Genomic DNA, 23,832 nt, shown 5'->3' on the forward strand with positions numbered 1-23,832 from the left:
CTTTTTGGGGCCATAAAAGTATTGGATCAAGTTGATCTTTGTTTTTTCCCTTCATCTAGGTCTTTATGAACTAATCAACAGATTGGATGTCAAATAAACAGTACAGTGGGCCTTGGGAGGACTTAAATGATGGATATCCAATCACTATTGTTTTCCTGTGGTGTGGTCCACCTGAGGTTATATCCCTCTCGTTTTTGGAAGAAAAACTTAAAATGATATTTAAAAATGGATGAACGGAATGGATGAAATACCTACATCATGGTGGGGCCCATAGAGCACCGACCACCAGCTCCGGGGCTGGTGTCAGGGGGAGTAGCCAATCCGTTTCCCTTGCGCAGGAACTTCCTGCAAAGGCTTTCGCAGCAAATCCGCGTCCAGCGGCGGCATGGATTCGAAAGAATCCGTTTCTTCGAGCTCTCACGTGCTAAGCGTCACACCCATGCGATAATTCACCACCATTTAAGAAATGGCAATGGTTCTTTGACCGTGCACATGGCCTACTTGTATTCTCATCTTCCCATCGCTGACCTTACGGTGGATGGAGCATGACTAAAAAATTACACAGAAGATGACGATGATGGTAATCATCTGATTTTTTTCCCCACTTTCTAATTTTGCTTTAACCATGCATTTGACAGCCATTGATTGAGCGGTAATGAATGTTTTATGGTACGATTTTAAGTATATGGGCCATCCTCAATGTGTTCCACAGTTTCAATGGTCTAGATGGCCCTACACGAGTACTAAATATGAGGAGGATGAGTCTAGACCATTTTAAAAAATGGTGGTGAACTATCACAGAAATCTAAAACTTCCTACTCTGGCAGACCCTTATGATCGATACGCAGGCACTATAAATTGCACATGTGGATTCCAAGAAGCTCAAATTTAACCGTCCAATTGGCGATCCTCACATTATAGTTATCACAGACCAAAATTAATTGTCGATTGGTGGACATTGATTGGACGTTTGAGATGAAAAACATTCAACGGTCCAAATTCAGCAAACAAGTGTCTGCCATTATGAGAGGTTAACATCACTCGAAGAGTCTGATTTTTGGATGATGACCTATCTACGGTGGATCCCACAAGTTGGACAGTTCGATTTGATTAAACCATGCGACGTGGAGATTCTCTGAGTGCCTGCGTATCAAGTATCATAATCTGCCAGAGCATCAAGTAACTCCTCATCAGCCCTTCCTCATTCCCAGAGAAAACGCAGAAACAGCAGCAGTAGCAGAGGAAGAAGAAGAAGAAGAAATCATGGCTTCTACGAAAGAGGAAGTCTCGATGTTTCTAAATCGTTCTTCTCGAATCACCAGGGGCAAGAGGTATTCTTGTTATTTACGCTTTTGCCCTTCTCTTTCTCTATCTCTATCGTTGCTTTCGTCTCTTCAAAATAAGAACACAAAACCCTAATCTCGTGAAAGGATTGAGGAAAGGAAATGGACTGCCGATTCAAACACTGAGTCGACACAGCCGAGTTACGAGCTCTTGGTATTGCGACAAATCTCATCCTCGGCAATCTCTCGGTTTGGGAATATCTCGGGAGATTTTCAGACACTGACATGTTCTCACCATAATATCCGGAATCTTTATAGTGACACGGGAAACACCCAATCGTCAATCAGGATCGTTCATTCTATAGTGCCATTGGGAGCAAGATATATTACGATCCCAATTGTTTAAAGAGCCTAGCTTGACGCGTTCCATCAGTTCTGGGGCTTTTGGGGGAAGTTTGGATAGTAAGTTACTTGAGATAAGCTACTTATGCCTTAAGTAGCTTATCTTGATTTCTACTTACCAAACTGAAGTGATTTAGTAACTTTAAATAAAAAAGCTACTTATAATTGATCATAAACCAAACTTACTTATCTACTGCTGTAAGTAGAAAAAGTAACTTATTTGGTGGTATCCAAACGGGCCCTTGGCGTATTGGTTAGGTTCTTAACAATTGGTATCAGAGCCAACACCATATCCTGTGTTTGAGTCACGGAAGGGGCGACCAGTGGAAAGGGCAACTTGGACCAGAGTGAAAGCTGCCACTGCATGGAATGGGCTACATGAGCAACTAGAGTGTAACTGCCAAGTGGAAAGGGCTACCTGAATAACTAGAGTGCAGCTGCCGTGCCTTGGAAATAGCTACCTAGAATGGAGGCCAGAGTGAGTGCCGCCACAGAGTGGGCCGCCGTGGACGTCAGCTGCGGAGCGTGGTGGAATGTTACAATCCCAATTGTTTAAAGCGTATAGCTTGATACCTTCCATCAGTCTTGGGGCTTTTGGCGTATTGGTTAGGTTCTTAACAATTAATATCAAAGCCAACACATCCTGTGTTTGAGTCACGGAAGGGGCGACCTGTGGAAAGGACAACCTAAACCAGAGTGAAAGCCGCTGCAGCATGAAAAGAGCTACATGAGCAACCAGAGTGCAGCCACCAAGTGGAAAGGGTTACCTGGATAACTAGAGTGCAACCGCCATGCACTAGAAAGGGCTACCTAGAATAGATGCCAAAGCGAGTGCCGCCATAAAGTGGGCCGCTGTGGACGTCAGTTGCGGAGCATGGTGGAATGTTACGATCCCAATTGTTTAAAGAGCCTAGCTTGACATGTTCCATCAAATCCTGAGGCTTTTAGCATATTGTTTAGGTTCTTAACAAGACATGCTGCAAGAATCACGCCGATTGGATGATCCTAACCCTACGAATTAGGCCAATTTGTTACAATGGTCTATCTTTTACTAGCTGTAGATCACACGGCTAAAGTCATCGGAATCAAAATGCTACCTTGGAATTGTAAGCAATACAAAGTGGGATATATTAGATAGATGGTTCGACATGATGATTGTTCCTATTCTGGTTTTCTACTCGTATTGACTCTCCATTTTCCATGCCAGTGATCGGATGCTTATGATCATCCAATAGGCATGATTTTTGCACCATGGCTTTAAGGCTTTTCCCTAGTTGTGTGAAAGAGTGAATGGTTCAAATTGACAATTTGATGTCTCACGTATCACTAAAAAGACTTGGGGATGTTGCAAAACCCTTCAAAAAATATTATTATAAATTAACAAATAGCTTTAAATTTTAAACTCTGTTTGAAAATGAATTAATTTCAACTTCTAAATATTTATTTCGCTAAAAGAGCGATAATATGGGCGGAATTTAAAATCCGTCGAGGTTTTGAAAATCTTGCGATAATATTATTTGATGAATTTCCAGCAAAATATCATGGGATTTTCAAAATCTCAGCGTTATTTGTCACAATGATTCTTGGACTTTGTAGACTGAGTTGACCTGGCCGAGTTCTGAGTTGCTTAATGAGTTCTAGGACCTTTACGATGCCTCTTTGCGAGGGAGCGATGAGCATTGCTGGCGTCCTTAGTTTTGGATGGTATAGGTCGGACCTGCTGCAAAGTAATCTAGGCCGTTCATCTGGTTGGATCAACCATGAATTGGAGCTGAGATGACAAAAATCGGACTGTCGGACAACAAATTCATCCTGCTATTGTGTTGAAATGGACGGTTAGGAGTGAAGCATGTATCTGGTGAGATGAGAGTTTGCTAGTTGGTCGCTATTTTATTGAGGAGATATTTTGGCTGTCACACATCCATGGTGGTGCCTACCAAATGAAGGTTCGAGAGGTGGGTTAGTCAAAGCCGGGCCCCACCTGTACGGAATGTTAGCTTGCTGCTAGCTCAAGCCAAACCATCATGTGATTCCTCATTCTTTACTGGTTTGGCTAGTAATATAGTACGATTTTGGCCTGGAAGTATGGAGTCCCCCAAAAAGTTGTTGCCTTCTTGTGGCTGGTTGGAAGGGACGGAGTTTTGGCGGTGGACAATCTTAGAAAAAGGGGTTTGCCTTTAACCAATATATGCTTGTTGTGCCTTCAAGATGCAAAGTTTATAGTGCATCTCTTTATTCCATGTCCATTCTTCTTTGAGATCTAGTTACGTATCTTTAGATTTGCTGAAGTGTCTTGGGTGATGCCCTCCTCCGTCGATCTCCTCTTCAGATCATTTGGGTGGGAATTTGGGCAGGACAAAATGGAGGGTTCTTCTTCCAACTACTCTCTAGGCTATTTGGATGGAAAGAAATGGCCGTTGTTTTAGAAATAGATGGGGTTCTATCATGGGGGTTTTCAGCATATTGCTAATGTATTTCAGGGACTGGGCCCCATGATTCTTTGGGCCCTTTTCTAGGGTTGTTCTTTTGTGGGGTTTATTTCCAGCCTTAGGGCTGGCTTTTGTATTTATTTGGGATTTTTTTTTCTTGGTTTGTTGGTTTTTTTTTTTTTCCTTGTTTCTTTCAATCTTTTCTCTATCTTTGCCTAATAAATTTTTTGTTCATCTTAAAAAAAAATATAGTTTGATTTTGGAATAAAGCTGTCAAGTTGGAAGCGGTGGTACTTATCTTTAGGCGGTTACTTGACCTTCATTAAAGCGACAATTTCTATATGTTGTTGTACTTTACGTCCCTTTTTAAATGCCTGAAATCAGTCTTGGTTTAATTAGAAACGCTTAGGAGAGATTTTTTGTGGAGGGGGGCTGAGGATAAGGAAAAATTTCACCTTTTAGAGTGAGAAGAGTCTACAAGCCGAAAGTTGAGGAAGGAGCGGACATAAGGAGCTTGGAATTTAAGAATATGGCTTTGCTTGGTAATTGGTTGTGGAGGTTTGGAACTAAGGAAGGTAGGTTGTCGAGGGAGCTAATTGCGTGCAAATATGGCAACTCTCATGGCTGATGGGGAGTTACGAGATCCTTGCTTTCCTGGTCTTCTAGTCGTTGGAAAGCTATGGACTCGATATCTTCTAAGTTCAATCAAGGAGTCTCCAGCTAGCTGGGTGATGGTGGCTATATCTGATTCTCGATAGAGTTGTGGTTTGGGGAGAGGTGGTTGCATGAGCTCTTTCCTAGAGTGGCTCGGCTTGTGAGTGACAGAAATGTTACAATTGACCATTGCTACTCCATCTTTGGTGGTTCAGTGGTGTGGTCACCCTCGTGTTGTAGGAATATGGATGATGAGGAAGTTGAGGAATTGACGAGACTTTTGGATCATCTCAAGTTCCGTTGCTTAACGGTTTTGTGGGGGTGATGTTTGGCTATTCACAACTCGGGGTGCTTTTCAGTCCAATCCTTTTTCAAGTTTTGCCTTGTCTTCTAGGTTCCTGCCATCCTTTTCATCCTTGATTTTATGGAGCTCCCCTGAGAGTCTTAACTTTCGTGTGGTTGGTAGGGAGGAAAAGAGTGTTAATAATTGATAACCTTCGAAAGAGATATATGATTCTCCTCAATGTTTGTATCACGTGCACAAGTGATGTGGAATCTGTTGATCATTTCTTCATTTATTGCTCCTTTGCTCAAAAGTCGTTTGATTGCTTTTTTGAAATGCTTGATGTGGTGTGGGGGATGTTGAAGTGGGTGGAAGATCTTCTATCCGTTTGACATGGGGTAGCGTCTAGCAAAGGAGGTCAAGCAGTATGGTGGCTTGTCATTATGGTTGTGCTTTGTGCTATTTGGGAGGAAAAGGAAAAGTCGGTGCTTCCAAAATAGGAATGCCTTCATGGAGGAGGCTGTCAGGAAGGCTAAATTTGATGTGTGAGGATTGGCTTCTAATGTAGAGGTGGCGAAAGCCATCAATCTTTATCCTTGCTTTGTCTTTACTTTTTGGGTTGTATTCTTTCCTCGCCTCACTTTTGCGTGGGGGGTTTCTCAGTAAGATCCGTAACCTTTCAAAAAAAAAAGAAAGTTTGATTTCATGTTGGACCATAGAAAGCATTGACTGAGAGGTTATATGATGACCATAGAAAGCATTGACTGAGAGGTTTTATGATGACCAAAGAAGCATTGACTGAGAGGGATTATATGATCCCAAATCATGGATGTTCTCACTATAGTTTGCTTTTGCAGTTTGTGCAAGTAGGGCCCATTGCTCATTCATCCAAACCATTGGTGTGTTGGGCTTCAACATGCATAGACCATGCCCCAAAAATCTCTTTGATAGGATGACCTTAGGCTTTCAATTGATGGCCTGCAAGTAGATGTTAAAGAAGAGAAATACACCAACAACCTGCATTCAACTGAAAAAGAAAGCCTAATATCGATGTCTAGCTTCTTCCATTGTGGGAGTCTCTTAAGGCATGGTCCATGAATTGTGGGCTCCAAATGACCAATGATTTGGATGATTGAACCATGGGCCCACTTGAAAATTGAAAACCCGAGCATACTTTGCCTATCCTTGGGTCGAGGATCATACAATTCTCCATTTATTGATAAGAAGATAGTGTCAAGCGATGTCTTGAAAATTTTATCTTATGGTATAGTTGTAAGGAGGTTGAGATTGTAAGACCTTTATTTAAGAAAAAAAAGCCAAAAACCCAAACATGCTGTGCCCATCCTCAGGGCGAGGATCATATAATTCTTCATTTATCAATAAGAAGATAGTGTCAGGCAATGTCTTGAAAGTTGCATCTTATAGTAACATTGTATGGAGGCTGAGATTGTAAATGGTAAATCTCAAGATCATAAGGCCTATAATGCAGGGTCATTTTTACACCGGGCTGGAGTGGGGTAGCCTTTGGGATGCGGGGACATACTAAGGGTGGGTGGCCTGTGTGAAGCGGAACCCATGTGAAGTGGGGCCCATGAGGGGGTTTGGCCGAGGTCCTAACCCATGCGATGTGGGGCCTGGGGTATGAGATAAAGGGATTGATTCGCTACTCTCTATCAGTTCGAACTTTTAGAGCAAGTGATCAATTGTCCTGCATCAGCCTATATGATTGTTTTCAAAAAATATGGAAAAACTCTAAAATAAATCTTGTCGACTGATAAGAAATATTTATTAGAAATGAAGCTTGAAGGCTAAAAGGCAACGTAAAGAGGAATGGCTAAAACATTTAAAAAGAAAACCTTCCCACCATGGATTGTAGCAGCAGGTTTAGAGTGCAACTTGCCAAGGGACCGGAGCTAGTACAACTCAGTGTTTTAAATAACGAATAGCATATGGTGTGGCATTCACTCCTTTGAAGTGAAGCGTGGGGCGTAAGCTACATAGCGTGTAGCGTAAGCTACACACTACTAAAATTTTAACAATGATTGCGCTTGGTTACACCAATTCATAATATTTTGCACCAAATTAGACTGGTTGATAATGAAATTTAACAAACTTTCATGATATTTGGTGCAACCAAATGCAACCTAAAGTAATAGAAAAGGGCAATGATTAAGCATAAACGTAACGAAATAGCAACAAAACTGATTTTATACTGTTACTTATATTATTTTACTAAAAGCATTGAAAAGACTGAGTAATTTTTATTGAAAATAGAAAAATGTAACAAATGGAAAACATTAATTGTTTTTAATGTTGTAGTGAAAATTAATTTGTAATGTGAGTTATGTCACATGTAGCATAGTTTATGTTGTATATAACATATGCAAATTATCATGTAGCGTAGGCTACACTCAACTTAAGCTATTTTCATGAGCTATGTAGCGTAAAGGATAAGCTACGCTACGTAGTGTAAGCTACATGCTACACAACATAGCTATTTAAAACACTACAACTAAAAGAAAAAATAAAATAAAAATTACGTGGCTTCAAGGGGACTTCAAATTCGCCGGATTCCGTGGCTTTTAGTAGTTGAGTGGGCGATTAATGTTGATAAATTAAAGGGTTGTGATTTGCTTTTCCTAGGTGTATAGTGGGCTGAGTCGCTCCCTCGGCGGTTCAGCCTCCTATCCTCTACTTTGTTTTTTCTTTTTCTATTAATATAATCAGTGAGTTTTCAAAAAAAAGAAAAAAAAATTACGTGTTGCTCCAACTCGGTTTGAATTGGTCCCATAGTGGCAACTTATTTCATATAGGACTGAAAAAACTTCTGGCAAGATATTGTGGAACCGGAGTTTAGAAGGAACTTATGGGATTAGGAAATTCAGACGGTTGAAGAATTGGTCGTAGTGCTCGCGGTTGTGTTTCTATTAGTGACCGAGCCTGATAAATGCATATGAGCTCCTTTGTTGAGTGACATGGTATTAAAAATGGTTATGTTACGGCTGTAAAGGCCGTTACGTAAAGGAAATGGTTACCCCTGTTATGCGATACATGGGTGAATCAGTCCATCATGAAAGAAGGGTCTTGTAGGCCCGTTTTGGCACTGTTACGATACGTTGTTATAAGCCGATATGACCATAAAGGGTCCATTTTCAATTTATTTTTTTTGAAACTTTTCTCGCTTTTTCCACGTCTATATTCATGACAAATATGAAGGAAGTTTAGAAACTAAGTTTAAATCAATGTTCGAAATATCGGTATCACGTTACATATCGCATCATTGGGATACAAATACGTATCAGTTATCGCATGGGACATATCATTTGTATCGGGTAATTTATCGCACTTTTCGGGAAACATGGGAAAACATTGGGAAAATGGTTGAATTTTTCAATGGAACCTTAGGGATTGTTAAAAAAGACCTTAGTACGTGCTTTTAAATCATAACATCTCAAAAAAGAAGTGAACATAATAGGTTTCCTTCGTATAGGGTCCTAAGCTATTCGCTGTTTGACTGAACTAATGCTACTATATTCAAATTGAATGCATAACATTTAGAGTGTATGTGATGATCATTTCACCAAACACTCTTAAATACTTTGAAATTAGTCTCAATTGACAGCTGGTTGAAGGGAAATTTTTTTTTAAAAAATAATTTTTTAGTAAAAAATGATTTTTATTTTCCAAAAATTGACATGGACTTAGCAAATCAATAGATCAGCCTTCATACATGCTTGATTTCATGTTTGGAGTGCAACATTGCAAGCAATTTGGGAGAAATTGGGAAATTTTCAAAATTTCCCAAAATCAAACTACCTACACTCAAATTTCAAAATTAGAGTGTATGTGATGATCATTTCATCAAATACTCCTAAAAACTTTGAAATTAGTCTCAATATTTAGAAGCTTAAATATGGGAGTTTTACTGTTTTAGAGTCAGTCTCAGGTTATTAGTATCAAGCAACCCGGGACAACATTCTTACTAAACAATGGGCTGTTACACCATCAAATAGATGTTCAAAACTAGAAAAGAATACATATTTCGAATCCTCATATTTTACTGAAATTTTCAAATATCCTTATACATTTTTTCCTTTTAAAAAAAGTTCAACCTGTTATAGGGTTGTAACGGCTGCTATGGCCCATATCATAATGGTCACATGGCCGTCTGTTACACTGGCCATTACCGTCACCAAATACTTTGTTGAGTGGGGATCTCTGCCATAGGGATTGTACCTGAAATATCTGCCTATATCGTTGGGCTGAGTCGGAGTGTTGGGTTTACTTGTGCCTCCAAGAGTAGAAAAAGACAGTAAAAAAGATCATCTCTTTCTCCATTGTGAGATAGCCCACAACATTTGGTATTCTTTCCTTGATCTCTTTGAGATGTACAGGGTGATGCCTAGATGTGTGGAGGACCTTTTCAAAAGGTGGGAAGATGAGCAATTCAAACCACGAGGCAGAATCTCGTGGATGATGCTGCCTCATGCTATATTACCCAGACATTATGACGGGTTCCACAAGTGGGTAACATAGAATATTACTAATCCTAATTCCATGAATATTAATGTTCTCTTCATTTTTGCTACCATGTGTTTTATAACACTCTCATGCTAGTCATATTGTCCAGGTTTCATAATGTCACTCTATTCTTTTTTAATTGAAGTTCACAAGGATTGCTGCAAAGTTGGGCTGCTTTAGGAAATGGACTCGTCAACATTATTGACTCATACTTTATGTTCATTAGGATGACAAAGTTGCTTGATGAGGAGGTTGAAGAGGATGAAGTGTTTTGGAACCAAGATGCTCTCAAGGAGGTACTATGCATGAATATATCATTATTCTGCACCCTAAATTTTCATCATCCATTATATAGTCTGTTTAATAGGGTCTCTTTCTGGATTTTGCTTTCCGTCTTAAAAAGTCATTTGCTTTTGCCTATTGGTTGCAAAGATGCCTCTGTATCTGAATTTCTTCTGTAGCAGCATTTTTATTAGCAAAAGAATCCATTATGAATTGTTTTGTTCTGTATATAGAAAATATCACGAGTGCTTTGTAACTCATCCAGAAGTTCTTGTCCATTTAGAGGTGGCAAAGGTATCATGTTAATCATGTTAAGTGTATGCTGGTTGTCACGGACTTGCTAATTTCTTAGCCTCCTTGACCATGTGGCTCTTGCACAATGTCTAACACTTAGCAAGTCAGCCGACACCTGGCTGCACAACCAACTGCTTTGCACAAGAGCTCGGCCATGATGTTGAGAACATAAGAGTGGGAAATAACTTGTGCTGCCAAAATACAAGATTTTGACAGTTTGGCGTGACTCCCAAATGAGAAGAGCTCACCTATATTTAGACCCAAGAGTTATGGGTATGGTAAATCAATGGCCTAGGTTATGCCACTTCGCATTCATCCAATGGTGAAGGTACCCTTTGGACTATCTAGACCATTCTACACATTCTTGGTACAAAACTTAATGAACTCTGAATTGTCTAGAGATCAAACTGCTAGAAGTGTCTAACCTACCCTAGATCTTTCTACACCCTTGTACTACGGACAAGCCTCACTACATGTGTTCATGTAGCACAGAAAAATTTAGTCCATGTTTAAGCGCCGCGCCCCCCCCCCCGCCCCCGGCCCCAATTGCATCAACACCCTCATCGTGCTTATATAAACCTTTGTATATGGTCTTCAGATTGCTTATGTATGCCAGAATGCTTCTTGTTGGCCTCATGCTTAGGCAATTCCCTCCACTTTATCAAGTGCTCTTTATATGTTGGGAAGCCCGCCTACTTGTTGTGTGGGAGAAGCTACCTACTTATGAAAGGAAGTTAGCATTGTTACCAGCAGTAGCTTTAGCAAGCTTCTTGCTGAATTTGCTGACCATGTCCTCATGATATGACTTCAAGCAACCGACATGGACTAGATCTTCAGCCAAGTGGGCAGCTAAAGTTGGTAGGACACCCCGCCTACTTTTCTTGTTATGGGGAAAGGTCCCTCGTAGTGCTGTACTAACCCCTTGTTTGCATTGCAAAACACTGTCAATTGGTGGGCTAGTAACTTTACTTGTCCCCTTACCCCTCTTTGTACTCAAGGTCGCCTTTTCACATCCTTCTACTTCTTCATTTGCTTAACGGCCTTCTCTAAGTACATCTTGGCGATATTGGTCCTCTCTTACCAATTTGTGCCGGGCTCTTCCCCACGTAGCTCATTTCCACTGTGGGGTTAGTGGTTGTTTCCATGTTGCTGCTCAAAGGAGCTTGTCAGATGCATCACTTCACTGTAAGCTATAGTAGAATTATGCCACATATAGAAGTTGGAACTAGTCCATTTGGTTGCATATAGCAAGTACTCTAGTAGGGCACTGACCCTCTTGCTCTTACTATTTTTATTAGTGGAAGCTCGTGGAAAAGTGCAATTGTGCCTGAACACCTTGAACACTTCCATCTAAAATCGTCCAGTGAGCCTGCTGTACCTATTGCTCGTGATGTGTTCAAGTAAACCCCAATGATTCATGACATTCTTGAACCTCATGACATTTTTTATATATAATAAAATGACACAAGTACTCTAGCAGGGTAGTGATTCTCTTGGTCTTTCCATTTGTTCAAGCTTGGAAGCTCGTGAAGAAGTGCAACTATGGCGTAACAACTTAAACACCTCCATCCAAACTAGCTGCTTGAATATGGGGCCCTTATTTCACACAATCTTTGAATATGGGGCCCTTATTTCACACAATCTGTTCAGGTCAGTGTATCAAATAGCGTTCGTAGCGTAGCGTAGCGATTTCACTACGTAGCATTCGAAATAGCGTTTTTCCCCTGTAGCGTGCGCTACAAGGGTCGTAGCATACACTACGGATATGTAGCGTGTAGCGCAGGTAGCGTATGCTACCTGTTTGGTTTTTTTTTTTTTTTTCAGTGCAGGAAACAGTGGTGAACTTACACCACAAGCTAAACTTAAGTTAAAAAACAAAAAACCTAATTCTAAAGGGCTTTCACCCCCAAACCGCAGCAGCCGACGCAACTGCCCTCCCCACCCTTCCATTTGGAGACCCAAAATCTTCTCACAGGGCCAATCCGACGCTGCCGACGTTGCTTCTCTCCCCACCCTTCAATGCTGTGGTCGAAAGTCAGCTGTCAGGTGCAAATCGACGCTGCTGACGTTGCTCGTCTCCCCACTTTTCAATCGTGAGTTGGAAAAACTACTTCTAGAGGCAAACCGATCACTGTGTAGTTTCAATATTTACAGTTTTCAGCGATTCAATCTCATCTTGAGACAAAAATAGGTATGCTCCTTTTGTTTTGAATTTTTTCAATGTACAATGAAAATAACTTGGTATTTTCAATTTTTTCCTCATTTTTTTCCCTTTTAAAATGCTAGTTACTGTCAGTTTGGTGTTCTTTATACTTTTTTCTTTTTTTTTTTCTATGGTATGGCCCATGTGGGCCCCGTTGAGGTGCGTGAAGGGGTGGGATGTGCGTTATTTTCTATGGTGTGGCACACATGGGGCCCACTGAGGTGCGTGAAGGGGTGGGATGCGCATTATTTTCTATGGTGTGGCCCACGTGGGGCCCATTGAGGTGCGTGAAGGGGTGGATTTGCATTATTTTCTATGGTGGGCCCACTATATAATATTTATCATATATATATATATATATTAAAAAATAGAAGTATTGTGTAGCTTACGCTACACGCTACGGAGGGTTGAACGCTACGCAACACGCTACCGCTATTTAAAACACTGGTTTAGGTATACCCTAATACTTTATGATATTCTTCACGAGTAGTCACATGCCCTTGTTTGCCTGAAAGTCCATTGGCACTGCGATGAATGTCACATACTTGGAGAATAGGCTGCAACCAACATAAAAAACCAATTTCAACCACCTTGGGCAACGTCGAGATGAAAATCCATATAGATGTTTATCCAAGGCCTTTTTGCTGTTGGGAGTCGCTCAAACAGATTTCCTTGATTGTGCTCCACCTTGCCTTGCTGACATACACGACATGTCAACACATATCCTTACACACTAGCCAATAATAACTTGCTTTGAGTAGGGCTAATAATTGATGTTGGCCAGGTTGATACTCCCATCAACTGTATCATGGCACTCACTGAGTAGCTCGCTCTTTAGGTTACCCCACTGTGGCATATATAGCCTATCTCCCTTTGTGACCAATGGACGACCCCTCAGTGAAAATCTCTTAAACTGTCCTTGATGGATGAATGCCATGAGGCTCTTTGCCATTGGGTCATACTCCAACCATTCCCTGATGTGGTCGGGCCTTCAGTTGGCTTACCGCAGCCACCTCCTCTAGCTTGAATGTAGCCAACCCTGCTTTTGGCTTAGTGCATTGGTTCCCTGGTTTGTCATGCCAAGCTCCACCATGTTGAATGTTCCAAGGAGTTCTGGCTTTGGCATAATGCCATTGAACTCTGCAAGTACCTTGATTATTTCCTAGGGTATGGTTCCCCTGCCACTCGTTCCTTATCCTTGACCAAGGCTGCTACATAAGTGGTCTTCCCTTCTTGAGACCCATTCGAGCTGCAAGTTTGAGATGTTCTCAACCTTGGCCTTTCCCATGCGCACCATGTGGACCATGCATGGAAGTCGCTCATCTATGATGTCAACCACTATGAGGAAAGGCATTGGAAATTTGGATTTGCCTTTGCTGCATTTAGGAAATCAGCCCAAGATAACTTCGTGGTCGTTCAGTGGAACGATGGAGAGACTTGCCTTGCCAATCTACCCACCAATTTGTAGCACCATGTCTTTGGCCATGCAATTGAATGTTATTGGCTTTTGAATTGACCGACTTCATCCTCTTAGGGTCCCTCACTAACTGCAGACTCAACTTCTTTGCCTCCTTGCATGAGACAAAGTTATGAGTCACCCCATGTCTACCATGACATGTGTCATCTTTCCATTAATGTGTGTGTCCACGTACATCAACTCCCTTGTGATTGGTTTGGCCTCCTTAATTACATGCCTTCTTAATGCATTTAGATCCTGATCGCTCCCATCCTTGGCTCCTTGCCCTATTACAGGCATGGACTGAGTTTAGGGCCTTCCTTTGTCAGCTCTTCCTAGCCCTATGGTCAGCACCACAGATGATGTAACTTAAGCTTCTCTCTTGGCCCTACGGCTTGATCTTTGCATCTTGTGGCTTCTTGAAGTTCTTTGTACCACCATTTGGCTTCCCCCCCACCTGGTGGATATGGACTGTAATTCCATTATTTTCTTGACCATTAACTTATAGGCAACAAGTAAGGGTTGGGATTTTCTCATGAGGGGGACTTTTTGGCATGATTTATTCATAGTCGATCCCATCAGCCCAGCTGTCTGGATCATTGAACTACAGGCACACTTGTACAGACTCAAGTTTCAACAACATTATGCATATCTGATATCTCAGGTTGAGTAATATTTACCAATTAATGTAACTTCCAGAGACTAGCCCAAAGGAGAAATTCAAAGTATATCAGTTTGTTAAAAGTGCTTTGCATAAGTAGTCTAAAACTGTTATTACCGGGTAGCATTTTTTACTGTTAGGTTATATGGACATGTCACCCACTTTCTGATTTGGTCGGGAGAACAAAGTAGAGAATTGGGCTATATGTACCATAAAGTATTGTGTTTACATGTTACACGAAGTATAGGCTCTGGGCACTGGTGATTTTCTATCACTCATGCTTTTCATTTTAACATTATCATGCCAGTAGCAATACCAAATATTGAATTTGATCTTGATCTTTTTTGGCATATGGAAATACCTTTTCAGGACGAGAATGATACTAATTACGAAGAAGAAGTGGAGGTTGCTGATGAGTTTGACAGCGACTTTGATGAAGATGTGAGTATTTTTACATTTTTTTCCCTTCATTCATCCATGAGTAGTTCACATTTCAAGTACTGAATCGGCCTTCTTGCTGGAACAAAAGGAGAAATCTATATGCCAGTTGATTTCCTGAATGTTTTAATTTTGAGGTATCATGTGATGCTTTGATTGAAAGGCTTGACTTGTTTTTATTTGACCCTGTAATGGTACTGGTGGGCCGACCCATCATGGGCTGGGCCATGCTCCAATATCCAACCTATCAGGTGATAGTGACATCCAATGAATATGGAGAATTATAACCAGCACAATTTGATGGTGCTAAATTGGCTCATCCAATGGGGAAGATTTTGGGTATATTCCATCCCACATGGGAACTGGCATTTGAATGATTTGGATCACCAAAAGATGGGCCTCACATGTATAGTTTGTTGGGCTGTGAAAACAACCACTTGAAAACTTTCTATTTCATCTTTATTTTTTCATACTTCACAGTAGCTCTTGTTATGATCAGGAACCCGAGCCGGATGATGAGGAGGAAAATGATGTTGATGAGAGGTTTGATTTCTTCTAACTGAAGTGGATTATTGAGAAATTCAAGTTTATGCAGATAATGAGAGCTTGACGATTCCTATAGGACACGGACTAAGAAGCGGTTAATATTTCCTGGAAAGCCTGCACCAAAGAAGAAAAACAAAAAGAAGGTCCTTTCAAAATTAGAAAACGTTGCCAAGGATGAAAAACCTTTAGATACAGAGGAGTCTAACTTACCTGAACATCAGGATGTTCCTGATGATTTAGAGGGTGAAAGAATCGTGAGAAAGTCTACTAGAACTTCAGTCATTGTACGGCAAGCAGAGAGAGATGCAATACGTGCTGCTTTGCAAGCAACAATGAAGGTACTTCCAGTGTCCATGGATTTTATTTTTTTTCCTCTCTAACCATGCTCACAAATGTCCTTTTCAAACTTCTTCAATTGCTCATGCCCAGGTGTTATTTCAAACTAAAATCACTCTTGAATTGATTTTGATAATATATGAAGAGTTATATTCTCTCGTGGTGGTTTAAATCATGGATGTAGTTGTTTCCTCAAGGAGTTGTTTCAAAGGATGGAACCATACATGTCAGAACTCAAGAGTTCCATGAAATTCGAGGGTTCCACCATCTGCGTGCCTTGAAGGTTCCATGGAACTCTGCACTTCAGAACTCAAGTTTGACAAAAAGGTATAATTTTGGTGGATGAGTTGTTTAAAAAAGTAAAAGGTTTCTCTGCCCGTGGAACTTTTTTTTTTTTTGAAGTTAGCATCCATGGAACTTAAGTGAAGAGCTCCAATTTTATCAGATGTCTCCAAAGAGCCTGAGGTGAAGAGCTCCACTCATCCAAATGAAAAGATCCTGCTAATCTCATGTGTGTAAGAAAATGATTTTTCAACAGAACATGGACCTCCACCCTACTAGAAATCTGACCTGGGAAAACCTTGTCACCTCTCTGAATGATCCTGAATAATTTCACTCATTTCATCCGAGACTAGATTGAGAAAGGAATTCCGTCAGAGTTGAGCTTGAGGATTCCATCCAGAGGAGGATTGTCTGTCTATACTTCTATTCCACCCTCTTTTGGCATCGTCCCTATTGGCCTTACAAAAAACTCCTAGTGGGTGTGCACACGCGCGCGAGTGCGAGCGTGAGTGCACACATGCATGCAAGTGTGTGTGGGTGGGTGGAAGCGGGGGTGCATGTGTGCATGTGGATCATTCTTCATTGCTGCTGTTTTTTTTTGTTTGTTTTTTTCAATACTTGGTCTTGGTTTGGAATATTGAAAAATGAGAAGCCCTCTTTTTCTTTCTTGAAAAGCATGAAAGAGTAAAGAAAATTTGTGGAACAGTTAATTGATGCCATATCTTTTAAAAACCAAGTCAGAAATGTTAGTTTTTCCAGTCATGTGCAACTTGGAGGATTCAATTCTCAATTGTGACATGGATAAATCTTGAATGGGTTTCTGTACCCCAAAAAAGCCATGTTGGCTAAATTGGGTGATATCAACTCAATAAAATTCAACCCTTGCAAAATGAATGTTGTTGGGGCTTTTTCCAAGTTCCTTTGATTTTGTATGATTGAATAAGTGTTATTCGACTTCTAAAGCTATACTATGCCTTTTGTCAATCCCACCGCATTATGTCTGTTATCAGCCAATAAAAAGGAGAAAGGAAGGTGAGGAGAAGAGGATGACCCAGGAAGAGATGCTTCTAGAAGCAGCCCAAACAGGTTTAGCATGTCAGGATTCTTTGTTATATATGATATAAAGCTTCCAGGAAGCATCATTAACTAAATAGTGGTAGCTTGTGAGTGGCACTGACATGGAACAAAATATTGCAGAAATCATGAATTTGCGAAATTTAGAGCGTGTATTGGCAAGGGAGGAAGAAGTCAAGAAAAGAGCCGTTGTGCATAAAGAAGTTTACAGTGGTCCTCAAATATGTTATTCTTCAAAAAATGGCAAGTCTTTGCTGTATTCAATGAATAATTGAATTGCTTTTCTTTAGAAATGCTCAGCAGAAAAAAAAATGCGAAAGTCTTGCGCTATTTCTAATTGTTCTTTTTGTTCATTCAGACTGTTTTTGTTGATCATTGCTGTTTCAATACACCTTGTTGATTTCCATTTTCAACTTTAAATCCCATAATATCTCTCTCCTTTTCTTTTCCTGATTCATTGATCAGTTTTGGCTTGAACTTGGACATTTCCTATAGGAAAATCCTTTCTGGAATTCAGCAAAGGGTTGTCATTTCAATCGGAGATCTGTACGACGGCAGTACCATGTGAGTAAATGAAAACTTCTGTGCCCAGATTATTTGAAATATTTATGTCACTGTTGAAATTTGAAACTTATCTTATTACTGACTGCAGTATTCAAGATTTATAATATATGTAAAAGAATGAAGAAGAATAAAGATGGAAGAAGAGGAGAGGGAAAAATGTATGATAGGGAGGAGATGGTGAGAGAGTCTAAAAGCGCTAATCACAACTGTATTAATAGAATCAAGTGAAAGGACAGAAATGCCCTTAGCACTAAAAACCAACTAAAACCAGACACCATCTACACCACTATACCATGACACGTGCACAACCGATCCCCCTCAAGCTAGTGCATAGATATCACGAGTTCCCAACTTGTACAATAACCAAAAGAGCCAGAACCTTTAAACAGCTTTAGTAAACATATTGGCAATTTGGTCATTAGACCTGTCATATGGAATTCAGATTTTATTACACTGGTGGTGCTCTCTTGTATGAAATGGAATATGTACTTCAATTTCTTAGTTCTTTTATGAAATGCCAGATTACAGTGGTGATGCTCTCTCGTACAAAATGGAAAATCTATTTCGATATACTGAGTTCTTTATGAAATACCAGATTAGAAGCAATATGGGGTTACTTTATGATCAGGAAACAAGGTCATGGAATAAGATCCAAAAACCTAGCTCTGCTATATCAATGACTGTAAGCTAGATGTTGTATTGTATGGAATGTGCACACCATGGCACTATGCCTCGACAGTCGATCAGGCCACAATGGACTGCTTATGTCTGCAAGTGACCAAGTTCCAGCCAATAAAACTGTAATGATGAGATGTTGATCACTGAACATTAACTGAACTGGCCCAGTTAGAATCAATGCACCAAAAATAAATAAATAAATAAATAAAAGAAAAGAAAAAGAAAAAGAGAGAGAAGATAATACCACTACTTAGAGAAGCTTTAAATATCGAAGAATCTGACGAAAAACATCCATATAAGAGTCATGTGGAGCATGTATAAACTAGCTAAACTAGAGTTCTGAGGAATCCTGGTCTTTCAAGTATGGGATGTGTTTTGAGAAATGATATAGGTGAAATTCTAGTGGTATTTTTGGGGGCCATATAGTGATGTGAGGCCTAACGAGGAGAAAATTATGGCTCGCAGACAAGGGGTATGTATTTGTGCTGACCCCTATCTCTGCAATCTTGTTTTAAAGGGTGATTCTTGAAATGCAATCAGATGGGTGACTTTGATGTTGCAGGGCTACGGAAATATGCTTTTTGTATATATAAGAAATTAGGTCCCTTTTGGCCAATAGGAGGGTTTTCCTTTGAATATTCCTAAGGAGGCACATGAAATAAGCCGATTCCATAGTCCCTTGTGAGAGATGGAGCCATGACAGGGTCAAGAGGCTCTTCATTGTGCTGCAAGCCCATGGAAATACGCTCTTAAAAAAATAAATCCAAAATTAGTTCTGTTTTGGCCAATATGAGGGTTGTCTATTGTAATATTCCCAAGAGGAAAATGAAATAGCTGATTCCCTTGCGAAAGATGGGAGTGACGAGAGGGTCACTCAAGTCGCTCTTCATTCCCTATATCTTGATGCCGTATTTTGTTCTCCTTTTGCTTTAATAAAGATTGTCTTACGATTCAAAAAAAAAAAAAAAAAAGAAGAAGAAGAAAAAGAAGAAGAAGAAGAAGAAGAAGAAGAAAGGAAAGAAACTTGACTTAATTCTTTTTTCAATTATTGGAATAATTTATTAGGAAAAGCAAAAAAAAAAAAAAGATTACAAAAGACGAAGGGAATCTCTCTGAGGGGGTTTCCTTTAACTATATCATCTGCTGCAAAAATTAATCTACCCACAAGCATGAGAAAGCAATCAAGGGAGTTTTGTTTTGCTCCCTGATTTCCTCCACCCGTCTCGCAAGGTGCCAAGGGTAAGCATATTTGCCCATCAAATATACTTAAATTAATCTTCTAGAAAAAAAAAACCCTGCATTACTGGAAGATGAAAACATCCTTAGAAATGGGGGTCTCTCTCTCTCTCTCTCTCTCTCTCTCTCTCTCTCTCTCTCTCTCTCTCTCTCTCTCTGACATTTAATCTTGGTTATATTTTCAATAACAAAATGAAGGTGAGAAATATCTTGTTCGGATTTGACCTTGATGGGTCAATGCGTTACGAAAACAATCCAGGTTGAAGGGAAGCATCAAGCTGTCATGATTGCAGTTAATTCAATTGTCATAGCATGAATGTTAAAAGTTGATAGAAGCGTTAGAAAAATGTGGGTAGTAAAGTAGAGTTTGGGATTAATTAGCAAATGAAAGGGTAGATATAGTGGGGGATTGACGTTTTTGAAGAAAAAATAATACCCTGACTATTGATATTTCTTAACACAAAGTAGCATGCAGAACACAAAATTTTATGTTGTAAGTGTACTATAGTTTGAAGAATATTTTTACTCTTTTAGTTAATCTGGAAGTGGTCAGCCTAATCCTGCTTTCCTACTATATCTGTTATGCATGCATAAATCATATTTATATATAATTTAGGGGTGTGTGTCTATGTACACGAAGTATACCATTTTTGTTCACTAGTTTGCAGAACTCCTATTATGAAAACAAACAGCATTATACATGCGCACACGCGCGCACACACATCTTTCAAACTTATCTAACTACTTTGTGTTTTTCAGTATATTAGTCTACATTTCTTAGGATTTTGTTTCAGATGCTGCCCTTGGACTATTTCTTTCCTATTCTGTGTAGATTTATCCCTCTGCTGATGTTTTATGGTTAGGGGCACACTGACAAACTTGAGATGTAGTTTGCTATGTCCCGGAATGTCAGTTAATGCATCTCTGGTTTCTTTTGCAGATCCCCAGAAGGCCATGTGTGCAGTCACAGGATTGCCTGCCAAGTAAGTGCTCTTTGAGTTTAGATAAGATCATTTTGTGTGTGCCATGACACAAGCTCAATAGCATGTGTCGCTGGATGGGCCCCCCATGCATCCACAGTTGGATGATTGGAACCATCCATCTGCACTACTATGGATTGGTCATTGTTCCAAAAGTCATGTTGGAAAGGTGTTCCTGGCAATTGATTGGCATCATTTGAATGGATTGTTGAAACCCAAAAACTCATGGGTCCACATTCAGTGGAAGAATTGAGGTTCAGATGATCCGTTCAGCGTCCTCTATGGAGCTTGACACGTAAAGTGGTAATCCCTGAAAATATTCCAAATGAGAAAAAAAAGGGTAGTCCCCATTAATTAATGGCCCTAATAATATTACTGTTGTTGCATGCAGTACCTATTAAGTGAAACATGCCGGATTGGCGACCCATGCGAGACACTCTTTGGAGATTTGTAGTTGCTATTTCATTTGGAAGAGGGTGACTGAACAAAGGTTAGGGTGTGAGATAAATGTATCAGAAAATCAGTTTGGACTTATGCCAGTATGATCACTATTAATACTTTTTTCCTACTTACAGACACCTAATGGAGAAATATAGGGAGAGTAGGTTGGATCTCCACATCTTTATTGACTTGGAGAACCTACAATAGGGTCCCTCTAGAGTTAAGTGTTGGGAAAGAAAGGAGTCTCAAGAGGGTATATTGACTTGACTAAGGATGTATATGAGGGAGCACTAACAAGTGACTTTCCAATTATTGTAGGCGTACCCCAGGGTTGGCATTGAGCTGTATCCTTTTCTATTGGTTATGGATGATTAGGGCATTACAAGAAGACGTCCCAGTCCCACAGTGTATGTTGTTTATTGATGACATAGTTTTGATTGATAGGATGAACAAGGGCTTAAACACAAAGCAGGAATTTAAAATTTTTAAATAGTTGGACTACAATAGGGGAGAGTTGTTAAAGGATCTTAGGGCATCTTTTATTGTGTTTGTTTCGAAGAAGGAAGACGCATGAAGTGTAAATTTTTATTTTTCCAACTGATTAGCTTAATCGGAGGACTGTATAAAATACTAGCAATCTTAACTACAAGGTAAAACAAGGTGTTGGGGCTCCAAGGACACTCATTCACTCAGTTACATGATCCTTCTAACCAGGTGTCGCCCCCACGTGGAGTCACACTTCAGAATCTTGCTATTTGTTATGATTCCTGGCCATTTATACTTTCTAGCATTTTGAAACACACTCTTCCTCACTCCTGCACCTGAATCTGTTGATGATTCGGTTCACTACCTTTCAATTTTTTTTTATAAAATAAATCTGTTGATGATTCACTTCACACTTCATGCAACTAAGCTCATATACAAGAAAGACAAATTTTGGATGGGGCTGTGGCTGTGCATGAATGCATCGAATCTAGGCACATGCAGGGAAGATCGCACATCATATATAAAGTTGACATGATAAAAGACACGATCATGTTAATTAGAAGTTCTTGGAATACATGCTTGGGAGGATGGGATCTAGGTGAGGTGGAGGTAGTGGAATGTGTGGGATCAGCTTACCTTTATTATTATTATTATTATACTAGTAAATGGATTCGTAGGAGGAATTTTCAGGTGCACAATGGGTTTTAAGGTAGGGCGACCTGCTGTCACTGCCTGCTCCTTTTTGTCGGGGTTGTGGGATCTTTGAGAAGAATGATTAAAAAGGTAGATGAGGAAGGACTATATAGGGGTTTCAGGGTAGAATATGAGATCTTTGCGCAGCCCCCCCCCCCCCCCGCGATGTTGATGGGGACGTAGTATCTATCTTGAGGAAAGTGGGGAGAAGTTTTGAGAGACTATATATATATATATATATATATATATATATATATATATTGAAGAGCTGTGAATGATTTTATTGAAAAGCTGCTTGACAAACTGTCAAACTGAAAAAATACAACCAAGAAAAAGTCGTAGATCCAAAAAAGAACAGGCTACACTGATGTCAACATGAGGAATATTCATAGCCCATTCAGAGGCAACTCCGTCTTCCATAGAACTTGTTTCCACGATTTCAGCTTGTTTTCAAAGTAGTGAGCGTTGTGTTCACCCCATATGTTCCAAAGGCATGCGGGAAGGCTCAGCTGCCATAAAGTGAGCCTATCTTTTGATAGCTGAATACCATGCCACGCCCCTAGAAGATGCGGAACTGACTGTGGCATGGCCCACTTCACTTCAAATATTTGCAGGATGTGATTTCAAAGCCGATTAGGAAAATGGCAATGGATCAATAGATGGTCGACAGATTCCGCATTGCGCATGCAAAGAAGGCAAATATTCGGGAGGATCATTCCCCTTTTCTAAAGATTGTCTATCGTTAGTATCTGCTTCCCGCCTGCTAACCTTGTGGAGGATACCTTCTGGAGAGGGGAAATAATGTTGAAGACTCACCAATAAGCTTGCAAACTCCGCTGCTTTAGAATCCAATAGAGCCCTTTTGCATGGAGGACACTGAGTGCCCATCCCACCTTCAGAGGAAAAACATCTCTTCTCTGAAGAAAGCGATGCCAAGGAAGGGAAATCTTCCGCTAGAGGCTTGTTTCCGCACCAAATATCCTCCCATAAACGTATCCAGGAACCATTCCCAAGGTTGAATGACGAGACACCTATAAGTCGCTGGACAACACGAGGAAATGGCCTTCGAAATGCCCGACACGTGGTAGAGTGATAGCTAAAATATTAGGGCCAAGAATATAGATATATTTTTTAAAGTGGTATTTTAGAAGTTAAACTGGGAGACGAAGTGGGAGAGATGGTGGAGGCGTTTAGATGCAAGGCCATGCTTTTGCCCTCTACATGTCTTAGCATACCATACTGTATGGACAAGCTGAAAGAACATCCATGCGATTTCATCATTGAAAGGGCTGTGGGGAATTTGGTTTGGAAGGGTGGGTATCTACAAAGAAATTCCTTTGGAGAGTAGGGGACAAGTAAAAAATTCCATTTGGTGTGATAGTTTAATGGGTGGAAGTAGGTATGGCTCAAAAGCAGGGTGGAGTGGATGAGGGGTATGAAACTTATGAAGTTGACTGTTTTAGGTAAAACGGCTTTGGAGATGGCGGTTGAAAATGTTAACCTTTGGAAGCAAGTGATCGCTAGAAAATATGGGGAATGAAAATTGTGGATGGCAACAATTGAAGAAAATTCTCAATACAAAGAAAAGTGTCGAGGATGAGAGTGGTTTC

At 40.2% G+C, this 23,832-nt stretch overlaps 1 protein-coding gene across 3 annotated transcripts in view; it reads left to right on the plus strand.

The window, feature by feature from the left end:
- The first annotated feature begins 1,098 nt into the window (after positions 1 to 1,098).
- LOC131252949 (SWR1 complex subunit 2) overlaps positions 1,099 to 23,832 on the plus strand; it is a 34,628-nt gene continuing 11,894 nt past the window's right edge. The window contains exons 1-9 of one of the 3 annotated variants that reach the window (XM_058253746.1): positions 1,099 to 1,331; positions 9,799 to 9,868; positions 14,838 to 14,909; positions 15,406 to 15,449; positions 15,529 to 15,790; positions 17,081 to 17,156; positions 17,268 to 17,387; positions 17,640 to 17,708; positions 17,797 to 19,155. In XM_058253746.1, coding sequence (XP_058109729.1) covers positions 1,264 to 1,331; positions 9,799 to 9,868; positions 14,838 to 14,909; positions 15,406 to 15,449; positions 15,529 to 15,790; positions 17,081 to 17,156; positions 17,268 to 17,387; positions 17,640 to 17,708; positions 17,797 to 17,936 — 921 coding nt within the window. In that variant the 5' untranslated portion in view covers positions 1,099 to 1,263 and the 3' untranslated portion in view covers positions 17,937 to 19,155. Of the gene's footprint in view, positions 1,332 to 9,798; positions 9,869 to 14,837; positions 14,910 to 15,405; positions 15,450 to 15,528; positions 15,791 to 17,080; positions 17,157 to 17,267; positions 17,388 to 17,639; positions 17,709 to 17,796; positions 19,156 to 20,562; positions 20,606 to 23,832 lie in introns of those variants that run through there. The other 2 variants (XM_058253745.1, XR_009174771.1) reach the window with 2 other exon arrangements.

The sequence above is a fragment of the Magnolia sinica genome, chromosome 8 (genome assembly GCF_029962835.1).
Source record: "Magnolia sinica isolate HGM2019 chromosome 8, MsV1, whole genome shotgun sequence".
In the NCBI taxonomy this organism is placed as follows: domain Eukaryota; kingdom Viridiplantae; phylum Streptophyta; class Magnoliopsida; order Magnoliales; family Magnoliaceae; genus Magnolia; species Magnolia sinica.